The 25,840-nt window shown below is 42.9% G+C and overlaps 1 protein-coding gene across 1 annotated transcript in view; it reads left to right on the top strand.

The window, feature by feature from the left end:
- Positions 1-25,840, top strand: part of RSRC1 (arginine and serine rich coiled-coil 1) — a 100,274-nt gene that overhangs the window by 2,907 nt on the left and 71,527 nt on the right. The window contains exons 6-7 of the mRNA XM_058811869.1: positions 1,951-2,070; positions 22,787-22,951. Of these exons, the coding sequence (XP_058667852.1) occupies positions 1,951-2,070; positions 22,787-22,951 (285 nt within the window). The remainder of the gene's footprint in view (positions 1-1,950; positions 2,071-22,786; positions 22,952-25,840) is intronic.

Below are 25,840 nucleotides of genomic sequence, written 5' to 3'. Positions count from 1 at the left end.
CCCCAGGGCCAGGGCAGGGCACCTTGGATCCCGCTATTCCAGCACAGCTCCAGGGATCCCAGGGCATCCCTGCTGCACCCAGGAATGATCCAGGGCTCTGCTTTTGGGATCCTGACTCTGTCCCTGGGGCAGGGCAAATGCTCCTGGCAGGTCAGGCCCTGCTCCATGTGGGTTTATCCCTGACCCCCAGGAATCAAAGGCAGCAGTGTCTGGAATTCCTGTTCCTCATCCAGCAGGAACATCACATTCCCTTTCCAGGAGCAGCCCTCTTCTTCAGCATTAATTTTTGTATCCTGCCCAGCATTGCAGCTCCTGCTGCCCCTTTGCCCTTGCTGAACCATCCCTGAACACATCCTGAATTCCATAATATAATATAATATAATATAATATAATATAATATAATATAATATAATATAATATAATATAATATAATATAATATAATATAATATAATATAATATAATATAATATAATATAACATAACATAATTTTTTGCATTTTAATATTGATCACATGTAAAAATAGGGAGGTTGTAATTGTTAATTAACTATTGGGGAGATGGGGAGGAAGTGTTAATATTTGGATTTTGGGGTTAATATCTTTTCTTTCACCTTTCTCCTTGGTGTAGGAGAATTTATTCTTGGAATAGACAAAACTGGGAGGGAGGGGAAAAGGAAGAGACCCTTTTGATTCCTGATTGGACTCAGGAGGGAACTGCCCTTAAATGAACTCAAATGAAGTAAATCAACACTGATTAACTGAGTACTACTAATAGTAGTTAAGGACCCCACCCAAACTTCATTTTTGCCTGGGATGTGGATTTTGGAGGACCAACTCTTTAGGGTAGCAGCGTCCCTGTGTATGTGAATTATTTGCCATGGGGGAATAGTGGGATTTGAGGTTTCTGGAATCCCCCAAGTCTGTGCATGTTTCCTCAGGAATTGTTGGGGGTTTGTCATGGCTTTTTAGGGTTTGGGGAGCAGTGCCAGCCTCACCCCTGGCTGTGTTTTCTCAGGAATTGGTTGAGGTTTGGAGAGCAGTGCTGTGTTCAGCTCTGGCTCTGTTTTCTCAGCGATTGCTGAGGGTTTGTCTCTGTTTTTGGGGTTTTTGGGCAGTGCCATGCTCCCCCTAGCTGTGTTTTCTGAGGACTCCTTGGGGGTTTGTTGCTGTTTTTGGGGTGTTTGTCAGTGCCAGGCTCACCCCTGCTCTGTTTTCTCAGGATTCCTTGGGGTTTTTTTGCTGTTTTTGGGTACTTTGGCAGCGCCAGGCTCACCCCAGCTCTGTTTCCTCAGGACTCCTTGGGTTGTTTTTGCTGTTTTTGGGTATTTTGGCAGCGCCAGGCTCACCCCAGCTGTGTTTTCTGAGGACTCCTTGGGGTTGTTTTTGCTGTTTCTGGGTATTTTGGCAGCGCCAGGCTCACCCCTGCTCTGTTTCCTCAGGACTCCTTGGGGTTGTTTTTGCTGGTTTTGGGTATTTTGGCAGCGCCAGGCTCACCCCAGCTCTGTTTCCTCAGGACTCCTTGGGTTGTTTTTGCTGTTTTTGGGTATTTTGGCAGCGCCAGGCTCACCCCAGCTGTGTTTCCTCAGGACTCCTTGGGTTGTTTTTGCTGTTTTTGGGTATTTTGGCAGCGCCAGGCTCACCCCTGCTCTGTTTCCTCAGGACTCCTTGGGGTGGTTTTTGCTGTTTTTGGGTATTTTGGCAGCGCCAGGCTCACCCCAGCTGTGTTTCCTCAGGACTCCTTGGGTTGTTTTTGCTGTTTTTGGGTATTTTGGCAGCGCCAGGCTCACCCCAGCTGTGTTTCCTCAGGACTCCTTGGGGTTGTTTTTGGTGTTTCTGGGTATTTTGGCAGCGCCAGGCTCACCCCAGCTGTGTTTTCTGAGGACTCCTTGGGGTTGTTTTTGCTGTTTTTGGGTATTTTGGCAGCGCCAGGCTCACCCCAGCTCTGTTGCAGGCGCAGACACAGATCCAGCAGCAGCTCCTCCTACGGCTCCAGGAGGAAGCGCAGCCGCTCCCGGGGCAGAGGCAAATCCTACAGATCCCAAAGGTCCAGGTCAAAGAGCAGGACCAGGAGGTAAGAGTAGGAAAAACAGCAGTGGTGTTTTATTGGAAAAACATTCCTGGAAAATCCTGCCAGAATGACTGGGCTTGGGATCAATGGGAATAATGGCTGCAGGTGATGGTTCACACCACACATCCCTGGAATTCCTCATTTGGGGTCTCTGCAGTGCTTCCCACGCACTAAATCTTTCAGTTACCCTGGTGGAACACTTTTGAAGATAAGATATTTATTTTGCATTTGATTCAAGCAAAAACCCCCATAAATAGGGTCTCTCAGTGTCATACGATCATTTGGAAATGTCTAGTTTTTTTTTTTTTCCCTTTGATTCCTGCTTTCCATAATTCCCACACATAACACTGGCTCCCTGAAGTTCAGAATAAACTGATTTTCTCACCTGTGTTCCTCTCAGAAAAGGATGAGTCTTTAGTTATGCAATCTTTTATTAATATTTAAGGATGTCTGCAGTGAAAGTTTGCATGTATTGGTTTGTGACAAACAAATATTTCACAATTTAAATATTTAAATCTTAACCAGAAGTTGCAAAAGGTATTATAAAATCTGCTTTTCTTCTTTAATTAAAAGATGCTCAAGTTGTGCTTGTGTGTATTTTCCAATTAAGAGGTTTAACTGAAGTTTATCCTGGCTACCAGGTTTCCAATTAGCATTTTCTATTGATTTGAAATTAATTATTGAGTGGATCAGGCAGATCAAAGCTGTTTGGGTCCCTATTTAAAATCTTCAGCCGGGTGATTTTGTGTGCTTGCACTAAGAATTTGTTAAACCTTTGGTTTCCATGTCCAAACCAGGAGAGCTGTTGCCTGTGAATGTTGAAAAATTGTTGTTGAAAGATGTGAATATTCCCCTTTCTCCTCTTTGTGCTGTGCCATGACTTATTCCCAGCTGTTCACTGGAAGAGTTGCTTGGACCCTTTATTGCTGCAGTGCCTTTGTAGTAGAAATTTGATTATTTAGAGTTAGAAATAAATTTAGAAATTAAACTGCCTGACCTCTCCTGGAGTGTCCTCCCCATCAGAGCTGTGCAGGTATTCCTGTGAATAGCCACTTTTTTTTTGCCAAGAAAATCAGTTTGAACCCACAGAAATGTCAGAAGAATGAAGTAAAAGGGAAGAGTTTTCAAATACTCAGTGTTAGGAAGTGTGATAAACTGATTTAAAATGGCTTTTATTATAATAAAACAATATATAATAAATCACAGACCTCATTAGCTATGGCTTAATAGTCATACAATAATATATAATAAATATAAATTGCAGCTCTCAGTAGCTGTGGTTTAGTGGTCATCTTTCCAAGGGATTTGATTTTAATCATGGTTACAATATATAGAAATTAGGCACCTGAACTTGAAAAACCTGGCTACTGCTAGGAAATATTTGGTGTTAAATAGTTGATGTATCAGATATTTAATGTATCAAATATTTGATGTATCAGGTATTTTATGTATTAAATATTTGGTTTGTCAAATATTTCACATATAGAGTGTGCAGCACCAGAGGGGTAGAGCTGCACATTCCTTTAAATGCTGGTTCTGTTCACACCCACAGAGGGAAAATATTGCTAAATAACAGCCCAAATGATCCCACAGGACCCCAAAAGCTTGAAGTTACACCCAACAGGACCCATTCCATCCTTTATTGTATTTTTTTCTGCTGTAGTGTGGCACTGAGCAGCTCTGCATTAATCTGATTTTGGGGAGTTAAATCTTGGTTTAGCACAAAGCTGCTACTCCAGGCCTGTGCCTGCCCTGCTTGTCAGTGATGCCAAATAATCCCTTTTCTGCCTCAAAATCACTCAACCCAGGGGCTCTCCAGCTTTCCAAGGAGTTCAGGATTCCTCAGGCTGGAAAAGAGATTGTGGGGGAGAGAGGGAATGTGATGGAGGGGTAAAAAAATAAACCTAAAAATAAAGATGGTGGGAAAAGATGGTTTGGGATTGAGGGTTCCCCATCTCTGCCCCACCTGGGACAGGTGTGACAATGTTTGTCCTGGAAAATGTGTGTGTTTCTAGTGCTGGCCTGGAGTTCTTATGGATTCCAGCTGTAATTCCAAATTTTTATTTGTTCAGGGCAGCACAACTTATTTTCCTATGGCTTTTCAAGGCAAATCCTGAAGAAACCACTTGTAAATAATTAATCAATAATTCATAAAAGGCTCCAGAGGAGCTCAGGCAGCCCCTGTGTTCCTGGGGTGAGGAAAGGGTTATCCAGGGGAATATTCCTGGGGATCTCCTGCATTGCCAGGGAGTAAGGAAAAGCTGTTTCCCACCTGGAAAGGGGAGATCAGCCCTGGTTTGTACCTCCTGCTGCACCCCCAGAGAATTATCCCCTTTAGGAGCCCAGAAAAACTAAATTTGTAAATTTTATTTTATTTATTAGGAGTCTGCCTCTAGAAAATCACCTTCCTGTTGGAAGTTAAGGTTTTTTTTGTGGTCTCTTTAAATGCCTGGAATTGTTTTTGGTATAAATCATGCAGGTGGCACAGATTCTCCATCCTGTAACATCTTTTCTCCCCACAATCTTCTTTGAATTTGTTTTTCAAGGTACTGAAGGTGGTGTTAAAAGTAATGTGTTTTTTAATAACTTCTCTAACACAGGTGTTTTATTTGAGCAGGTGATTTACAGATCTCCAGCAGTGCAAAGCACTGAGATAGATCAAGTTTTACTTTGAAAAGTTGGATTTTTATAATGATATGTGTAAGATATTTTAAATAGGTGTTGTTTGCAACCTGAACTGATTCCTTGTACTTTATTGGAGAAGAAAACTTGTGCATATTGTGGTTATTTTATTTTAGATGCATTTTTAGGGTGAAAAAAGTGGGACTTCCCAGTATTGCTTGTACTTTTTTTTGAGAAGTTAAGAAAACTTGTGCATATTATAATTATCCTATTTTAGATGCATTTTTAGAGTTAAAAAGTGGAGCTTCCTAATAACAGTTGTGTTTTATTTGAGAAAATAAGAAAATTTGTGTGTGTTGGCTGTTTTATTTTAGATGCAGTTTTTTGGGTGAAAAAAGTGGAGCTTCCCAGTAGTGGTTGTGTTTTATTTGAGAAGATAAGAAAACTTGTGCATATTATAATTATCCTGTTTTAGATGCATTTTTAGAGTCAGAAAAGTGGAGCTTCCCAGTAATGCTATAAATTCCAAGCTGTCCTACAGTGAGGGAGTACAATGCAAATACGACTTAATAAGATCACAAACTGAATTTCAGCAGAAACAACCAAGATTTACATTAAATTAGGAATTTTAAAACCGATTTAGTTTGTTTTACTGAGCATTTGCTTAATAACATTTCGCCTCCTCACAATCTTTTTAAAGCCAATAATTCGTCTGCGAAGCGCGGGCACATCCTCCTGTGGAAAAATTGGAAGCAACAGCTCCCTCTCTGCAGCCAGGCATCCAGAGCTGGGAAGGAATATTTCAGCTCCACAGAATTTAATAAATCATCCCATTTCCTAATTTGATCATATTAGATGCTGATGTGGAAGGAGCATTTCAAATAGCAGCTCCTCATTAATATACATCAGGCTGGGGAATAGCAGGGAATACTTATGGAGGGATGTCACAGTTCCTGTTCCTTAGTTTACTAAGTGGAACAGGTTGATGTGATCCTGGGTGTTATTTGTCACTGTCTTGCTAAAATGGTTTGGGTCGAGTTATGGAGTCCAGGCAGACGGGGCTGATAAATCAAAAGTGGATTGAGTGGACAGCAGGCAGTGATTGATACCGTGACAGGATATGAGGAAAGGAATCTTGATAGGAGCATGCCCCATATTGAATATGAGAAGGAAAATGGCCCTGGAGTATGGATATTATTCAAGGAAATGAGAATAATAATATCATCTTGAAATTATTGCTGGGTGAAGATTAGGGGAGTTCTTATTAGAATATTCTGCTGCTGTGGCTCCTGCAGGATTCTGGGCTGGATGGAGCCCTGGGAATACTGGGAGAGTTTCCACTGTGATTGTTCTGCCAGTTAATCACGTAGAAAATACTCTGCAGCAGAACTTGCTGCACAGATCTTCTAATTCACGGAGCTTTAAATAGAATTAACCAAAAAATGTTGACCTTTATTCCCTGATTTCAGCCAATCCTGGGACTGCCTGTGAATATGCAGGTTTGCTTTATTGTCTGCCAAATGGCTTTGGCTTCTCCCATTATGTTAAACTGCAAACTGCTGCCTTAAAATATCTTTAATGCACTTCAACTTAAGAATCTACACAAAACCAGCGAGTGCATCTGTACATGTTGAAGAAGAAAAAAAGATTATATGGGAAGTAATCCTGCCTGGAGAGCTGATCCTTGGCAGTGTGGCTGAAGGAGGTGTTGGATCAGGTTTTACATCTCGTTTCTTTCCCATTCCTCCAGTCTGATTATTTCATGTGCAGGTTACTGCAGCCAGGGCAGGGGAGCTGCTGCTTAGGGCAAACCCCAAACCTTTGGCACAGCTTTGGGTTTGGGGATGCAAAAGCAGCTGCCACCGTGCCAGCAGTGGGAGCTGGAATTAACCTGGGCTCAGCCTGGCACAGTTCTTTGTGGTTAGCAGTTAATTTGTGCTACTTAAACCCAGAGTCCTCAAGTGCACTGTGAGAAGAGTCATTAAATACCTGATAGTAAAACCCCACTGATTATGGTTTTTGGGGTCTTTGAGAGTTTCCCTTATAATCCCTTCTTAAAAAAAAAAAATTCTGTTATATATTTTATTCAAGGGTTGGTACTGCACAGTTTGTAAGACTTTTTAAAGATGGCATCACTGAATGCTTTTGTATTTGTGTTACTGGTACCTGTCTCAGTTAATCTCCTTTTTTCCATGCAATTATCTTAGTGTGGGATTGAAATGCTGGAGTCTTTCCACATTAAAACCAGGCCTATCAGACCTCAGAGCTGATAAGAACTAGTGGATCAAGACACAATTTGTAGTAATTTTGTGTCTGTCTGTCCTGCTCAGAGCACACGCTGGTGGAGAGCTTTTCATGGATTACAGAGCAGGGGCTTCATTATGAAAACTTCAGGAGGGATTTCCTCAAACAGCATTGGCCTAAAAGGAAAAGAAAGCTTTTTAGGAGAGAGGAAGTGAAAAGGGATGGATGTTTTGAGTGGACAGCAGATAAATAAAGAGTAAAATTGTGATGGAGAGTTTATGGAGGAACAGGAGGATATAGAGGAGAGATTGGTGGAAAAAAAAAGAATGGAATGTGTCCAGTGGTGGGCAGAGATCCACTGTAGTGGTGTGGAGTTAGCAGATTGGTTTTTAGGGGTGTTGGGGTGTGAATTTGAGGGTGCCGCAGCGGTGGGATTAAAGCTGGTGGTGCTCCAGGTGAGAGCAGAGGTCTGGCTGTGGCACTGAGCGCTGGCACAGCTGATGGTGGCAGTTCAGGAACAGGACAAGCTGGGGACAGAGGGGAGGGTTTGGGCTGCCCATGCAGCAGCTGTGTGTGCTGGGAGGGTGGCACCGGGACTGGCACTGGGCTGGGAGCAGCAGCACTGGCTCAGAGGGATGGGACAGGGACAGGCAGGGCCCTGCTCCTGCTGCAGGACACCTGGGCACGCAGGGACACAGCTGCGCCCTCTGCAGCTGGGAAATCCCTTCGGAAATGCCAAGGGAGGAGTTTTCCGAAGAGAAGCAGACAGGAGTCCTGGCAGAAATCAAGCAGTGCTGTTTAATTAGAACATTGCTTTTGAAATTCCAAGCCATTCCATGCCTCTGTAATTTTATTCTTGTGATTAATTCTTAGGATTGCTTAATTTTTTTGCCTGGTTGTGGCCACTGGAGTTACTATTCCTTTCAAGTATTGATCTGCAGCTTAGGATATTTTTTTCCCCTGTCCTTGCTCCTCAGGTTAACCCACTCAGGTGCAATTATGTGAGGAATCAGTGTAAATATTACATGTTCTCTCTTTTTACTGCTGGGAAAGTTTTAAGCCTTTGGTCCATTAGCAAATAAATTTAATTAAGATATTGCAGCATTTCTTTCATGAAACTTCAAATAAAAGCTTGGGGCAGGAGGGTGGAATTGATGTTACTGAGTGTGATCCTGCTGATGGTAATGTCAGCTCTTGTTTGTTTTTCCCCCAGTAAATCCAGCCCTGCAGTTTTTATTTAGGATCTTGTTGCGTTCCAGGTTGTATCAGCACCAGCCTCTAAAAATATCCTATTCTTTTGTTGCAATAAGTGACTTTTTCAAGAGGATTGATCAGTTTGTGTCCGTGGCTGTCCAGGAAAGGCCCAGAGGTGGAGCAGGAGCAGTGAGGATATCCTGGAGCAGTAGGCACTGCTGAGCTCATTGCCCACCCTTAATTGACCACTTTGGGAAATTAAACTTCACAAGGCAACGCCAGGGGCCCTCCAGTTATCAATAAAGGCACAGAGCTGCGAGTGACAGCTGCTTTGATGCTTTTCATTGGTATAAAACCAAAAAAAGGAGCCTTAAAAAAGCTCTGAATGCAGAAGTGCTGCTCATTGGAGCTCAGGCTCGAGTCTGATTGCAGGGAAAGTTGGTTTTTGTGCAGCCCAGGTGGTGGGTACACAAAATGTGTTTAAAGCAGAGCTGTTTACTGCTCCAGAACCTCTCACTCCTCCGGGGTCTTTGCAGGTTGTGGGGGTTTTTAGTGCTTCAGTTTTCTGTTTGGAAAAGGAACTCCCCTCAGTGAGGAACTGACTTTTTGATTTCGGCGTGTCTACATTCTAAACCACTACATATATTTTAATTTTTTTTTTAAATTCTCTTTTTCATCTGCTACCAAAGCTCTGGCCATGAAACAGAATCTGTTTTTTCTTTGCTGCAGAGCTCGAGTTTCTCGAGGCAGCCCTGCAAAAGCAGATGTCTTGAGGATGCCCTGGTAATCCAAAACCCTCTTTGCTCTGTAAATTGTTGCTCTTTCCAGGGTTCATTTCTAGGAGTGATTTTTTCCCCACTGTGAAACACAAAATAGCAGAGTTTAGTAGTAAAAATTTACTCTTTATTCCCTTCTTTCACTTTTTCTAATTCTGATAATGTATGGCAGGAACAGAATCTGGTTAAAATGATGAAGACAAAAAAGGCGGATTTCTGCCAAAAAAGTGATATGGAGAGGTTATGTTGGGTGTGGAGTGATAGAGCAAGGGGGGGATGAATTCCCACTGCCAGAGGGCAGGGCTGGATGGGATTTTGGGCAGGAATTGTTCCCTGGAGGGTGGGTAGCACTGGGCTGGGATTTTGGGAAGGAATTGTTCCCTGGACGGTGGGTAGCACTGGGATGGGATTTTGGGAAGGAATTGTTCCCTGTGCGGTGGGTAGCACTGGGCTGGGATTTTGGGAAGGAATTGTTCCCTGTGCGGTGGGTAGCACTGGGATGGGATTTTGGGAAGGAATTGTTCCCTGGAGGGTGGGTAGCACTGGGCTGGGATTTTGGGAAGGAATTGTTCCCTGGAGGGTGGGTAGCACTGGGATGGGATTCCCAGAGCAGCTGGGGCTGCCCCTGCATCCCTGGCAGTGCCCAGGCCAGGCTGGACACTGGGAGGTGTCCCTGCCGTGGGTGTGGATGAGCTTTAGGGTCCCTCCCAACCCAAAGCATGCCATGATTGTCTATAAACCAGCATCCATGCCCTGGACTCCTTTGCTGTCAGTATTTCTGGATTCCAGGCACTGCTCCTTACCAGGACATGGCTGTGTGTGGGCAGGGCAGTCACTGCTGCAGGCAGGGTTTGGGGGCCTTGTATCAAACCTTATCCCATAAAAATCCATTTTGTGCCATTCCCAAAGTGTGCTCTGGGAGTGAGTCCATGATTAATTTGATTAAAACTCTGCTATCCTGCCCCTCCCTGGCTGTCCTTTTGTCCTTTGTGCTGCTGCTTCTCCTCCCACATCTGAGCTCCTGAGATTTTACATTTTCCCAGTTCCCAATGCTGAGGCTCCCAAAAATTCCAGAGCAAGTGTAGAGCTGATAATTCATCTGCTCCTGGTGCAGCTTTATTGGCATCAAACCCCAGCCCTGGCAGAGCCGTGGCAAAGCTGCACCTGAGTTCAGTGATTCCAGATTTTCCCAAGCTGGGACATTCTAGAAAGAAAATGTTCCCCAAAAAAATGGGATAATTACAGGCACGTGGAAAGCTTTTGTCCTTTTGCTGTATTAAAATAGAATAAGAACAATTCTTTGAACAAAATATTTAATGTTAAATATGTGGTGAGGGTAATAAAAAGATGGGAAAATTTGGATTTGTTTTTGCACAGTGTAACCAAAGACAGGTGTATTAGATATATAATATATATTTAAAAAACTGAAATCTAGAAAGATATGGGAATTTAGTATCTATACCATAATTGTAGCTATAACTAAAATATTTTTATTGTACTCCTGTAGAATTATATTTTGAGTTCAAGTTTTCTGCAAAATTCTTACGTGCAAAGCCCCAAAATCCTGGGAATTGTGTTTCAATGGGGTATTTAATACTTTATCCATAGGTGTTATTGTAAGAGATTCTCCAGTTGTGTTTTTTATTGGATCATATCCATATCTCTTAGGAAGGCAACCTCTCAATGAATTTAAAGGGTCAGGTCATGCTCAGCTCAAATAACTGATGTAAATTCTGGTTGTAATTCTGTGCCATGGATTTATATCCTAGAAATGAAGGCAAGGCCAGCAGTTTGGGTTTATTATGTAATTCTGTATAAACTCTTAGGTATCTATTTTTCTTCCATGGTTTTTGTTTCCCCTCTATGGAAACATGGAGGGATAAACTGAATTGTGATAGAATTTAAATTAATCTGTGGCACAGCACTGAAAATCTGTTCCCAGTCTATATCAAAAAGAGATGCTAAAAGTTTTCCTGTTAAAGCTCTGAGCTTCTTGATTGGAGAATGGGTGAAAAAAAAGCAAAGCCTTTTCCTATTTTTCTCCTATATAGTCTTCTTGAAGTTCTTCCAAATTAGATTTTAAATGCCAATTAGGAGGTTGAATATACTAAAATAAAAGCAAATACAACCAAAATGGCCTCACCTTATGGCTAGTTAGGCTTTTTCTCTCAAAAGCAGAACCTTTGCTCTGAGCATGGCTTTGAGAAAGATATTCAGCTTAATGAACACATTAATTAGAACCATAACTATTTATAAGATAATTAGAAACGAAGCACGGTAAACTGGGCTTTTCCTGCAATTAATGGAGGATTAATTACTGGAGGTAATGAAGTGGATTTTTAAATGCATTAAGGTGAAGTACAGAGATGTGCAAGGCTTTGTGATAGTTGCATAATTATTCCAGGCTGTTTGAGCAGAGCTCCTATGAGCTCGCTAATAAGCATCATTGCATCATTATGTATGCACTTAAAAAGACTTACCACCAAAATGACTGCCTAATTATTTCTAATTGGCAGGACTCTGTGTAGTCATTGAGCTGTTTGTAGCCATTTTAAGGTTCATTTAACTATCCTTGGGGCCATGTGATAGATGGAAAAAAGCTCCTGCTCCGCGCTGGCCTTGGCTGGCGCCGTTAATCAGTTTTGGTGGGCTCCAGTTTGAAATGCATTTGCTCCTGCAGAGGTCAAAACCTGAAGTAGTCCAAGCAAAGTTTGGCTTTTTGAAGCCACTTGACTGTATTCATTAGCAATTAGTAAAATAATTGTGTCTGTGGCTGTGTTTGGATTTCTGTGGGGCCGGGTGCGCTTTCATCGCCGGCCCTTCTCACGGCACATCGGCTTCCCGGGAACCCAAACCTTCTCCGAGAGCCCCTTCAGCAGCCTCAGTGCTGTGCCTTGTGTTCAGCTGCAGCACCTTTCTTCAGTCATTTGTTCCTGATCCAGCTCCCAGGGTTTCACCAGCTCCTGGCTCCCAGGGGGAGTTTGTGCCCTGGGACAGCGCAGGGAATCTCTGAGGAACCAGGGCTGTGTTGGGAGAGGGAGCCAGGAGCAGGCAAACCCTGCTGTTCCCCAGGGTTTGGGAGTCTGGGGCATCCATTCCCCAGCTGCTGACAGCACTGACATCCAAGGGCATCTCCCAGCAGCAGGAATAATCCCAGGTCTGTGTTGGGTCAGTGCAGGCAGCAGTATTTCCATTGGAAATGTCGTGGCTCGAAACCCTCTCCTGTTTGGAGAGGTGGAATCAGCCTGGAGGGGTTTATCTGCCCCTCTCTGTGGGGCTGAACGTGAGATCCCCTTGGGAGAGTGCCTGGGAGGGTCTGGGGTGTAATCACAACCATCTGCAGGGCACTGTGAGCTACAGGAGCCACTCGGGAGCACTGGCAGCAAACTGCAGCCCGAGACAGGAGAGGTCAGCAGTGCCATTGGGCCACAAAAAATGGCCTTGGGGGATCTAATATTAATGCAGAACCCAAACAGGTATTGTGGGCAAAGTGTAACGTTGATTAAAAAGAGTTACGAATTACAAAACAACCAAAATGTCATTTATTAATGAGATATTGGTTCAAATAGCAGATATTGGTTCAAATAACAGATAAAGGATTAAAGCAAATGAATTGTGGCAGTGTAAACAAAAATAAAACCAAATCCTTAAGGAAAACTGCAGAATTGTTTCAATTTTTTAAAAACTGGTTTAATTGTGAGAGTTCTCTAAGGGTAATATTTTGATTACTCTGTGAGCAAATATTCAATACAGAAAAATGATGTAAAATACAAATATTTTACAAAAGTACAAACAAGCCTTTCTTATTCATTAGGAGTTTTATTTATGGAGTCCCATCAAATATGTGGTCATGGAAATTGTTCAGTAGATTATCAGAACTAGGAAATGCATTTTAGAGTGAAGCTACAGCTTTAATTACATCCATATAATATGGAAAATGGGAAATTAAATTAAATTAGACTTTCAGTGAAAATGGTACCCACTTCCTCAGAGGGTGATGGCGGGAGGATGGGGTGTTCCTCATTCCCTTGAAAGGAATGTTGGAAATGTGCATGTTGTGGGTCAGGCAGCAGGACAAAGCCAGAGCTGGAGCATTGTGGTGGCTCTAAAATACCTGAATTCTGAGGTGTTCCCTCACTTCAGCCACGTGAAAAGATGGAATTGTCTGAATAATCCACTGAAGCCTTGGCCTTGCTCAGAGCGTCACTCCTGGTGAGGGGAGCTGGAGGCTGGGGAGCAAAGCCATGGGGTTTGTGTGGTCCCAGCTCTGGGGCTGAGGGATTGCTGGTGGTTTCAGCTCACCCAGGGAAGGGTGGCACCCCCAGTGACCCTCAGGTGATGGGGACAGGGAGGGGCTGGCTGGGATGCAGCTCTTTGCCCTCTGCAGCATCCAGGAGTGTCCAGAACAGAAATGCCAGAGGCTTGGAGCTTGGTCAGGAGCAGGAACCAGTGAGAGGGAGAAAAAGCTGGAGAAACGTGAAAAATACATCAGTAAAAAACCCTAAAATGCACAGCAGGAACAGCTGGGGATACCAGTGACTCCCAGAGGGGTGTCAGACACATTTCCCTTGGGTAGTACATTGGTAAACAAAAGTTACACATTTCAGTTTCTAAAATCCCATTTTATTCCTATTACATCCCCTCCAACATCCCCAGGATGGTGTTAATGGTGGTGTGGATCTTCCCAGAGTTGTGGGGACAGAATTGTGGAAGGTTTTGAGTGACACAACAGGTACTGGTTCCTTTTTGGAATTTATTTGTGGAATTCCTCAGCTGCCTGGTTTGGGTAATATTCTCAGTGATGGAAAGAATTCATTTTTCATTTTAATTCTTGCCTTGAGGTCTGGAAATGCAGGTGAGTGTGGTCCATAAGAGCTGCTGCAGAGTCAGGAACCTGTCATTCTTTCCTGGGTTAGTGAGGCTTTGTGAGTTTCTTTTGTGTTTTAAACAAAAAGCAGAGCTTGGAAGAAAGTTCCATGAGACCCTTTTTTAAACAAAGCCTAGCTATGTAGGAATCACATCATAATTCACCTTTATTCCCCATTTAAATTAGCACTGACACCAACCAGTTTGTGCTCAGCATCATCAGCTGATCAGCACAGTCAGAATAGATTTTGAAATATAATTATTAAGTACTTCTGTTGCTTTTTGTATTTTTTAAACAACAAAATCTGGATTTTTTTTTTCTGGTGTGATTTATTTGACAATATTTTTGTAGCTATTGCATATTTCATGAGGAAAACGCTAATTTTAGAATAGTAAATGAAATATTGAGAGTTTCTTCCCTGGAATTTTTAATTTGCCATAAGAATTGGGCTTTGGGAGGGACAGGACAGGGTTAGAGGTGATAACTCCCAGAAAAGGAGATTTTGGGGCTGATAAAGGTGGCAGCTCTGTGCTCCTCAGCAGTCTGCAGGAATGGAGCTGTTCAGTTTTCATCCAGGGGAATATTGAAAACAGCCCCTGCCTTCCTCTGTCTGCTCTGGATTTGTTACATGCAAAATATTTAAAGGGAGATGCATCCAACTTGCATGGAAATTAGGAATTATCCCTGTGTTTATAGACACAAAATATCCAAACTCTTTGTGTTGTTATGTTGTCCCTCCCCAAGATTTTGAGTGGATGGTGTGAAATATTTTTGTTTTTCTTGTGTTTTTCTAAAACCTTTTAATGACTTAATTTTTGGAGGCCAGTTATAGCAATTTTCATTAAAAATGTTAAGTTTATTTTGTTTTTATTTTGGGAAAATGCAGTATTCTGAAAATCTTTCTGTATTCTTTGTAAACATATGGTGGTAAAAAGTACAGGTGGAAAACCTTAAATTTTTTTGCATCTCATAAAATTTAAACCTCCACCTGTCTGGTTATTACTGAATTAAAGAAAAAAATTGCCTTTTTTAGAAGCTGTGAGCACAGAGAATGGGTTCATTTGTTTTACTCAGGAAAAGGCAGAGACACAGCTTTTCATCCAGGTGTTATTATTTGTGTTGCTTGTGGTCATTATGAATCCAGTCAGTCTCAATATTCCCCGTCTCCCAAATTAGGTATTTATTTCTAGGAAATGCCTTAATCCTGTATTTAAGATTTTTTTCTTTGCCTTTTAAAAGGTGTTGCAGTGTTGAAGAATGAGGAATATTCAGTTTTTTTCCCTGTTGTTTCCATTTTGGCTCCGTGCTGGTGGCACTTTCAGATCTCAGTTGCCAGTGCTGGTGCTGCAGGACCTAAATTGGGATTTTTGGGGTTTTTTTTGCAGTTTCTGAGAGCAGGTGGTGTCCTGGTGTGTAAGCTGATTTCAAATGTCTGTTTAGGTAATTCCTTTCAGCTGTCTAATGTCAATTTGGGGATGTAAGGACCCACAAATATTACAGATTCTTTAAGCCCATGACTGGGGCCTCAATCTCGGAGGTTTTATGATCCCAAACCCTGAACTATTGGGTTTGTCCCAGGCAGACAGGGGAGCAGTGTTTACCTGTAATTAATCTGAGCTGAGGCACAGGAGAAGTGGAAAACCTCAACCTGAAAATCTCTCCTGTCTGTCCCTTAACGTTTTACCATAATATCAGAGGTGTTGTCAAATTTACAACAAATAATTGCCTGGCTCGTGGTTCCATCTGGAGAATGAATTGGAGCCTTTTCCTTGCTCTGGGATCCATCCAGGGCAGATGCAGAGGCACCAATGCCTGCACAGGCAGAGAGGGATAATCTGGCCTGTTTGTCCAGGGTCCTGCAGAAAGCTGCACCTTTGTGTTTTCAAATAGATTCCAGCTGCCTGGGGAAGGGAGCAACTCCACGTGCTTGTAGGAATTAATTACAGGGGCTGGTGGATCTGCTTGCTAATAGAATGTGGGGATCGTTTGTTCCTGTAGAATTCAAGTTTTCCCATTTTTTTGGAGAAAATAAAAAATGTTTTTTCTCCAGGATTGCAGAATTTAAACTTTCATTCAGCCCATTTTTTTCTGGTTGCTTTTCCTCAGCCTAAGCAGGGACAGTTCTGGGGTTTGCTTGGGAGAGGAAGAATTTCCTTGCTGGTGTCTTTGTGTGACAAATGAGCAACTGTTGTGTTTTGCCTCACCTCGTGCTTTAAACTTTGTATTTTGTATTTTTTGTATTGAAAACAAGTTGGGTATTCTCAACTCAACCGAGCCTTTTTTTGTTTTGTTTTCAGATTATTGGAATAATATTTACTTCCCCTATCAACATTAACTTTGGTTTTATATGGGAGTTTTTGTCTAATGTACCTGCAGCTGGGTGTTGCACCCTTTTTTTTTTTTGATTTATGTGGAGTTTTTGCCTTTGAATTCCAAGATTGCTTTGAATGAGAAAGGACAAGGGATGGGAGAGAGTTTTGGCTGTTTATTTAATAGGACAATGTACCAGTTTCTGTATTAACTTTGCTTTCTTTATTATTTTATTCCCTAAAGATTATTAGAATTAGGGTCCATATTTTTCTGCTCAGTCATGACATGGCTACAGGAATACAGGGTTAGAAAATAGTCCTGCTTTGGGACACACTCTGAGAAGAGGTGAGGGAAATTCGTGTCAGGTAAAACCAGATGGGTTCTTATCTGGTGATCTTAATTTGAAGTTGAATTTTAGGAAGGAGTCTTTGAGCAGATTGACAAGAGAAATAAATGGTTTATCTGCCTTCTATCCAGGGGGCTGTGCCTGGATCCCAGGGGATGTGCAGGGACTCCTTAGGATAATCAGGGCTTTGTGGCAGAGGAGGCACCTTCACCCCCTTTGTCATCCAGAGCAGACCAAGAGTCTGGAGAGCTCAAGTTGTGCCAAACCAGCTGCTTCAGAATTCCAGCAGTGTCCCATCCCTGGGTTCTTCTCTCCAGCTGCATCCCTGTCCTCTCCATGCTGCCTCTCCATCTTTTTCAAAATCACAGTTATGGGAATTTCACCTCCTCAAATGTTTGCTCATGTAGTCGCCATGATTTAAAGGTGCAGAACTGCTGGGCTGAGTTGGTGCTGGTGTTTGGTGAGTGCATTTCCTCAGCTCTGCATTTGGCATAATTTGCCACACAAAGACACCAGCAAGGAAATTCTTCCTCTCCCAGCCAAACCCCAGAACTGTCCCTGCTTAGGCTGAGGAAAAGGCAGCCAGGAAGAAATGGGCTGAATGAAAGTTTAAATGTTGCAGTCCTAGAGGAAAGACATTTTACATCATCTCCAAAAATGTTCATGGTTGTCCCAGTTCTTGTATTTATTTCATCCTGCTTTTCTCTGGCACTGTGGATGATACTTTTTAAAATCTTAAATATTCCCTTATTCTGAAATAATATGTCTGTTTTGTCACTTTCCAACTCTCCAAACAACTGGTTTGGTACAACTTTTTCCTCTTAGCATCAGTCTCGTTTCAGGTTGAAACTCTGCTGCTGCCTACTTTTGTTATCACTCACCTTATATTGAACAGTAAATTATTAAAATACTATTATCATACATATTATCTATATTTAACTTCCTCAAAGGCATGCATTTTAAAATTGCAAACTAATAATAACGACCTGCAGTGTTTATGGAGGCAGCTACATTTGTATTATATATACATCTTTATTAATTTCTGCAGTCTGAATGACTGCAATTGATACCTGTAATTATTTTACCTTTCCAATAACTTGTACTGCGATTATTTTTTTCCTGGTGGTGAAGTTGAGTTAAACAAGGAACTTTCTCTTAATATGCTTTGAAAGAGAACATGGCATTTTGCTGCAATTACTTGTGTGTTTGCACTCTGGCTTTATTAGCAGTCTGAGCACCCAGGCTTGATGCAGCGCAGTTGTTCCATTGTTCCGCCCTTGGATTTATGGCTGGAGTATTAAAGAGCCCTCAATTTGTTGGCTTTTGTTTGTGGCCATTGAGCTAAACATAATCTAATAAGGCTTGTGTCAGGTGAGAGATGCTGAGAAGAATTCCAGAGGAGAAGTTGACATCTCAGCACCCTTCTTTGGAGTGGGGGGTGCTGTTTGCCAAGAAAACGGATTATTTGTGCAAAAATTGATCTTTCCTGGAAGAGCTCAAAGAGAAGAAAACAAGCCCTGTCTTGGTTTTGGGCTCTAATTCCTCTTTCCATTTAAAAAAGTCTCTCTTTTGCAGTTGTAACCTTTTGAAGAGATTGGATTGGACCTCTAAGATAGAGTTCAGTGCTTTAGTGCAATATAATTGGGGAAATACTAAACGCCACTGACCTCATTTCCTTTAGAACAATGAGAATTAATAGTTGCACGTTTTATTAGGCTGATATTCCAGATGTAGTGTACATTTAATTAAGTGTAGTTTCCTTTTGGTTATGGTATGTGGCTCTGCTTTTTGTCGCAAATTCTTTCTAGTTTTACAGTTTTCCACATGTTTTCTTTCACCATTTATGATTTTTTCAAAGCGGGGCTATAAGGATTTAAATCACTTTAGCATGCAGCAAAACAGTTCCCATTCAAACAATAAACGCCATTTTAAAAAGCCTTTAGATCTTCTGTCACTTCATAAATATAAATGTATAAAAACATTATGCAGTTGTAGTGCCCACCTGCTAATTAAATGCAGATTTCCTCAAACTTGTTTTAAAATCCGCTTATTTGTTTCAACTCTGTCTCTGCTCAGAATACATATGGCCCTTGTGAAACTAATTATGCTTATGGAGCAGCTGTTAAATTTAGTGCAACTAATTTTATCCAATATTTTACATTTTAATTGATTACCTGTGAAGAAATTAGCAAATTAACACTTATTGTGCAGTAACTGAATGGGCTTTTATGGAGACTTTCAATTTTTACAAGCGGCCCGAGTGCTGATGGAATAAAGCCATTTCTTAGGGCTGGAGATAGGGAACTTATTGGTGAGCCTTGATTATCTGGTGTGAGAATTTAGGGATCCCGCGTGATGCCAAGCATCTGTGTGTTCTGCAACTTAGACATGAAAAGCAGATTGGAAAGTAATGGCTTTTCACAGAATTTTGGGAACATATGGGCTTATCTGGATCTAAGAACCCTTTGAAGATCTTTGAACTTGACTAAATGACTTAACCTTTGGCATGGTGGGTGGGTGTTTTGGGTGTTGTTGGGGGGAAGGGGATCCATGCTGCCAATCTCCTCTGCAGCTTCATTTTTTGGTGGTGGGTTTTTTTCCCCCCCCGGTAGTTACATAATTTGAACATTTGGGGTCTTGCTTTAATAGGACTAATTGTGATTCTTGTTATTTTTCAACAGCAGATAAAATAGAAAATCTGTCTGCTCTGCCAGATATGTGGCCTTTTGTTGTGGTTTGGTGGTGAGCTGGGGACACAGATGACTTTTGGGAGCTCCATTTCAGGAAGTCTTATCTTGATTTCCTGTCCTGTAGATCTTGCAAGATACTTTAATAGGAATTAAGGATCAGTAGAGAGAAGCTCTTCCCAAGGCCATGGAGTGATGGGATATGTGGGAATGGCCTGAAGCTGGTGGAGGGGAGGTTTAGAGGGGATATTGGGGAGGAATTCATCCCTGTGAGGGTGGTGGGACACTGGGGGCACAGGGACACCCTCCACTGTCCCAGGGAGCTCCAATCCCTGCCTTGGACGCTGACAGGGATGGGGAGATTTCATGCAATAACTCTTTAATTTTTAAAAGCTGTTTCCTGTATGTAAATGTTACCTGCACAGACATGGGAGTGAGCAGGAATCCAGGAATTGAGCATCCAGCCTGCCTGAGCTGAACTTGTTATTTGCACCTGCAAAAGGTAGAGCTGAACTCCAGTTCAGATATGAGCTGGGAAACTGGAGTTCTTTAGTAATAAATATTTGAGATTCCGGTTATTGCTGGTGGAGGACTGTGCCATTAAATGAGGAGAGGCCCTGCATTGATTAAAGATGATTTGTGTTGCTACAGGGCTTTGTTTGTTTGGGGTTTATTTTCTGTTTTGGACTTACCTGCAGTTCTGAGAAGCCAGGGTTACCTGGGAATACTGGATTTAGGGCAGTGCTGTGTTAATCTGTGCTGCCTCATCATGATGTTTGTACAGTGCCTCTGTGCCAAACAAAAATTAGATTTAATATCCAGAACTCTCTTTCAAGTCAAAACTTCCTCTGCCTGAGTAGTAAGGATGGATGGATGGACGGACACGTTTACATTTGTGATGACACGCTAAAAATCCAGTTTGTGCCAGCAAATGCTCTCCAGTTAAGAATCCAGCAGTGCAGTGGTAATTTGATCTATTTATGAGTGTTAATAGAGTGACCAGGATGGGAGAGCTGCTGCTGGAAGGTACCAGCTGCTGAAACAGGAACCCAGCCTGACCTCTGGAGCTGCTCCTGGCAGGAACAGGGACCTGAACTCCCATGTGCTGGACAAATTCCAGAAATGTAATTTATAGCCTCATCTGGATGGAGGATTTTCTTTTGCTTAGTCTATTGTTGAGTTTTATTAAGCAGTTGTTGTTTCATAAAAGGAGGGATTTTGTCTGTGTGATTTGGCTTTTAAAGGCTTTGGGAGTTTTGCACTCCAAGAGGTGCTAAAGGAACTTTTTATACTGTTTTAAAAATTCTCCCATTTCCTTCAGTACTTGATGAAACTTTTCCATGAGGTGCCATCAGAATTGAATCATGGAATTGTAGAATCATTCGATGGGTTGGGTTGGGAAGGACCTTAAAGCCCCTCTCATTCCATCCCTGCCCTGGAGGGGCACATTCCAAAGGCCAGGGTGCTCAGGTAAGAGAAACCAAGGAAAACTTGACCTGATTTTTCCCAAATATCCCTTGTCCACTCAGGTAGCATTGATCTGTGACAAATTATCAAATAAAACTCAGAAAATGTTCTACAAGAAATTCAGGAATAATGAAATAATTTTGGACACACAAAGAACCAGCCCTAATATTTCTGGATCTTTTTTTCCATTTTGTTAATGGATGAATCCATTATTTGTTTTAAGTTATTTTGCATCTCTTTTCAGAGCAGGAGCCATGTTTTCTATTTCACTTCTTTTGCTAAATTATCAGTTTAAAGGTATTAAATTGTGACATATGCTGCCTTATTAGGTGTATTTATTAAATGTATTGAAATTTAATAAAAAATAACATTTTTTATTATTTAATTGAAATTAAATAATAAAAAAATATAACAAGGCTGAGGAGCAGTGCTGGTGAGAAATGGCTCATGGATTGTTCTGATGATGAAATTTTCTAATTGTGAGGTAGGGCAGTAAGGTCTCTGAGATTTTCACTCTAGACCTTTAAGGCATTTAAAGTGTTTGTGTTCAGGGCTGAGTAGCCAAAATCTTCTAAAACCTGGAACTGAAACCCTTGGTAGCAAACTAAGCCTGGTGATGTCTGAGTTGACTTCACTCACTGTGGTTTTTGGAGAAAAAAGTTACCTAGATATCTCTGTGGAGGAAGGCAGAGGAATTGATGGTACTTTGTTAGGCTAATTTGCTATTTTACACTATGGAGATCCTTTTTGTCTGCCTAGAAGCAGCCCCTTCTTTCTCTGGTGAAGGAGAACCTTCCTTCACTACCTGGGTGCTTCCCCACAAGAGTTTTGGTGACTTCTCTTCTGCTTGTTTAGATAATCCAATAGATCCTGTAAAAGATTTAACCTGTTTTAATGAGAATCTCTTTTCCAGTTGCTTTTACTCCAATATGGAAATGGACCAAAAGTTGTAAAAATGTGAGAACTTGTGACTTGGGGTCCATCTTGGGTCTGTTTTGGGTGTAGCCTTGGTCAGGCTCTTGCACTGCCCAAGGTGTATCCTTTGAAGGCATTTTAATAAATCCCTGTTTGATTCCTTTAACTCTGCCCAACCTCTGTTCCAGGCAGCCTCTTTAGGCATCAGTCACCATCCCTGTTTAAAAGCAGACTGGGTGTGGCACTCAGTGCCAGGTTTAGTTGGGGTGTTAGGGCTGGGTTGGACTCAGTGATCTTGGAGTGTTGGAGTCCTGGACACCGAGAATTTCAGACTTTCTGTGCTGCCAGGCTCTGACCCCAAAGAGAACACTGCGCTCTTACAGCCGCAGCAGCGAGAGGTCTGGCCGCAGGGCTGGGTCCCTGTGTTACTTCAAATTAATTCTCATCTGCAGGCCAGGGCTGTCCTGTTCCTGTAAGAGTAGGGCATGTCCTTGTTCTGCCCAGAACTCTTCCCCAGCTGGTGTCTGTGTGTCCCTGCAGGTCACGGTCACAGCAGCGCTCCTACAGCTGCAGCAGCGAGAGGTTCTGCCACAGGGCCGGGTCCCAGTGTTCCTTCAAAGTAACTGTGTCACCTGCAGGCCAGGGCTGTCCATTTCTTGTAGGAGTACAACATGCCCTTGTTCTGCCAAGAGTCCTTCCCCACTTGGTGTCTCTGTGGTTGTGCAGGTCGCAGTTGCGGCGGTGCTTCTACAGCTGCAGCAGCAAGACGTTCTGCCACAGGAGAACCCACAGTGGGTCCCTGTGTTACTTCAAAGTAACTCTGCAATCTGCAGGCCAGGGCTGTCCAATTCCCATAAGAATAGGGCATGCCCTTGTTCTGCCAAGATTCTTCCCCCCCTGGTGTCTGTGTGTCTCTGCAGGTCACGGTCACAGCAGCGCTCCTACAACTGCAGCAGCGAGAAGTTCTGCCACAGGGCCGGGTCCCTGTGTTCCTTCAAAGTAACTGTGTCACCTGCAGGCCAGGGCTGTCCAGTTCCTGTAAGAGTAGGGCATGTCCTTGTTCTGCCAAGATTCTTCCCCACCTGGTGTCTGTGTGTCCCTGCAGGTCACGGTCACAGCAGCGCTCCTACAGCCGCAGCAGCGAGAGGTTCTGCCACAGGGCTGGGTCCCTGTGTTCCTTCAAAGTAACTGCGTCACCTGCAGGCCAGGGCTGTCCAGTTCCTGTAGAAGTACAACATGTCCTTGTTCTGTCAGGAATTCTCTCCCAGCTGATGTCTCTGTGGCTGTGCAGGTCGCGGTCGCGGGCACGGCAGCGCTCCTACAGCCGCAGCAGCGAGAGGTCCGGCCACAGGAGAACGCCCAGCGGGTCCCGGGAGCGCCGCAAGGGCAGGGACAAGGACAAAGCCAAGGACAAGGGCAAAGGGAAGGAGAAGGAGATCCACGGCACCAAGGCTGGGTGAGTGAAGCGGCAAATAATGGAGCTGGAGCAAAACCGGGCAGCAACACCATGTCCTTTTACTCTTCCTTTATGATGATCTTCCTTTAATTGTATTTGATATCAACTAAGCTTATGTAAATGCAGAATATTTGAAAGGTGGGGAATTATTCAAACTATTTGGAGGGTGGGGTTTGTAGGGTTTTACAGTTCTGCAGTGCGGTAACTTAGGTTTCACACTAAGTGATGGTTTAATTTTCCACCCTTTCTCTCCTTGCTTGGTTTCAGGTGGGTTAAAGACCTTCTGCAATTTGTTAATATAAACATTCTTCCCATATGTAATAGCCATGATATAGGGGAGAATGAGGAATATTGGAAAGCATGAGGGCCTCTTCCTAGAAGAAGGTGGGTTTCACTGTTCACACACACCTACACCTCCTCCCAGGGGCAGGAGTTCCTCCTGGGCTGTGGGTGAGGCTCACAAATGCAGTTCCAGCACAAGCCTTGCTCTGGGTGAATGATGGGAACCCTTGAGAACCTGCTGTAGTTGAATTTCTGCTTGGAATAACTGGGGTTGCTGATGACAAATTGCAGGAAAGGCAATGTAATTTTTTAATATTTTATGTAATTTACGTAATTCCCTCTGCTTTATGCATCATGATCCGATGCAGCCTTTCCTGGCTGTTTGCTTTTCCCTCTTTGTCAGATCCCTTCCAAAAAAACCCAAAACACTGAGGTGTCACTTCATGACCTTCCCTTGGGTGGATTCCCACTGAAAATGCTCCTGGGGAATTTCTGGAGCAATATATTCCACCCACATTTGGGCTTCTGTTGGCTTCTGGAATTCTCCCTTTGTTCCCTGCGGCAGCAGGAAAATTCCTGGTTGAGTTGGATCCAGTTTGGACTCTCCAAGCAGATTTAATTTCTAGACCCAGAGTCTGGAAAGTCTCATTATTCTACAGAGCCCTTCCAGAACCTCCAGCATCAGGGAATCCCTGGTGGAAACAATCCTGTGGCCTCAGTATTTGAGCAGATCCTTCCTCAAAGGCACCTCAAGGACCAGGTCTGGTTCCCAGTTTAAATTCATGGCTGTTTGCAATGTATTTATTCAAAATAGCTGCTTTGGAGCTGTAATGATGATCAGCCTGAAGCCAGATTGTGGGAAGAAGGGACATAAATTCTCAGGTGCTGCTTGACTTTATAGTTTAACTTTGCATAAAAGGAGGTATTTCAGCTTGGCAGCACTGCGGCTTATCTGAGAGATGTTGTATATTTGGGGCTTTACTGCTCCTCTAAAGCACAGAATCAAAATGCTTTTTTTTTCACTAATTAAGCAGCACATTTGTTTGTGGCTCCTGTGAGTCCTAATGATGATTTTCTGTCCTTGGCTTGGCTATGTTTGTAGATGTGAGAGGGAAAGGTCTGTTCTTGGGACTTTTTTGGGGCAACTTTAGATTCTTTCAAGGGAGATCTTGTCACAGTAAACATCTCAAGAGAAATTTCAAAAGAAAAAAACTAAAATTATTTTAAAAACAGTATTCTGGGCATTGTCCTTTGACATTCCCCATTTCAGTGATGATTCTCTAACGTTGAGCACTGAATTTCTGGAGTGCTGGAGAAGTACCAGATGTTCATGAGCTGGGCTGTGAGACACCTCGGCTCCTCTCCTCTTACACCCTGAAATGTTTTAAGGGATGTTCCACTTGTCCAGCCATGATGGAGGGAAATCCTGGGAATGTGGGGAGCTCCAGGGAGTTCCCTCCAGCCCCAAATCCCACGTTTAGACCAGCAACATCTACATGCAGGAAGCCCTCAGCTGTCCAAGTCTGCACAAGTGAGGGGTTTTACAGCACTACAATGTTTTCCCACTATTTCTTGTACTAATCAAAGCATTACATTCATCTTTTATTTATGCTTTTTGAAATTCTCTTGTTTTAAAACAACCTGCATGCGTGTCTTCATTGACCTGGTTGGGTGTGCTGTTGAATTTTGATGTTTTGAGTCTTGATCAGCTTCTAAACATGCAAATTCTGTTGTTCTGAGATGTGTTTTTCATAAGGCTCCTTGCTTATTGTTAAAATTGGGGGACAAAGCTACTAAAAGCTTGTTAGTTTTATATAAATTTTCCTAGATTTATGGGTCTCGTAGTTTCTTGTGTACTGGTGGAATTTGGGATTACTTCTCCAAGTGATTTTGACAATTTTTAATGGAATAAATTAAGAGCAGCTCCTCAGTTGTTAAGAGAAAAGAAGTGGTGAACCCTTAATCAAACTTGACCACTGTTTTAATTGCTGATCTTTAATAAGGTTATTGATACATTTGAGCATCAATGGTTTCCCAGCTTCCTAAATACCCTGACAGATCCCAGAATCCTGGAATGGTTTGGGCTGGACCATCCCTAAATCCCATCTCATTCCAGCTCCTGCCATGGCAGGGCCACCTTCCATGGACCAGGCTGCTCCAGGTGGCCTTGGGCACTGCCAGGGATCCAGGGGCAGCCACAGCTGCTCTGGGCACCTGTGCCAGCCCCTTCCCTCTCTCCAGGGAACAATTCCTTCCCCAAATCCCATCCATCCTTTCCCCTGGCTGTGGGATCCACACCCTGGGTCCTGTCAGTATTCCAGAGCTGAGGAGCTCCTTGTTCCAACACAATCCCCATTTTTCCTGTCAGTTCCACACTTCAGGGCTTTGAGGCTTCACTGAGGTCCCCCAGTCTGAGGGCCATTTTCCAGTGGCATTTCCTGCAATCCCTTGGAGTGGATCCATACCCAGTGCCCCATGGATGGCACGTGGCTCATTGATGGCTGTTGATGAGATTTTTGCTGTTTGGAGGAACATCAGCAGTCAAGTGGCAATATTGGACTTTCCAGAGTCACACTCTCCTGGAGCTTGGCACAGGATTATTTTCCC

The sequence above is a fragment of the Ammospiza caudacuta genome, chromosome 11, assembly GCF_027887145.1.
Source record: "Ammospiza caudacuta isolate bAmmCau1 chromosome 11, bAmmCau1.pri, whole genome shotgun sequence".
Classification (NCBI taxonomy): domain Eukaryota; kingdom Metazoa; phylum Chordata; class Aves; order Passeriformes; family Passerellidae; genus Ammospiza; species Ammospiza caudacuta.
This window is presented reverse-complemented; position numbering and strand designations above follow the sequence as displayed.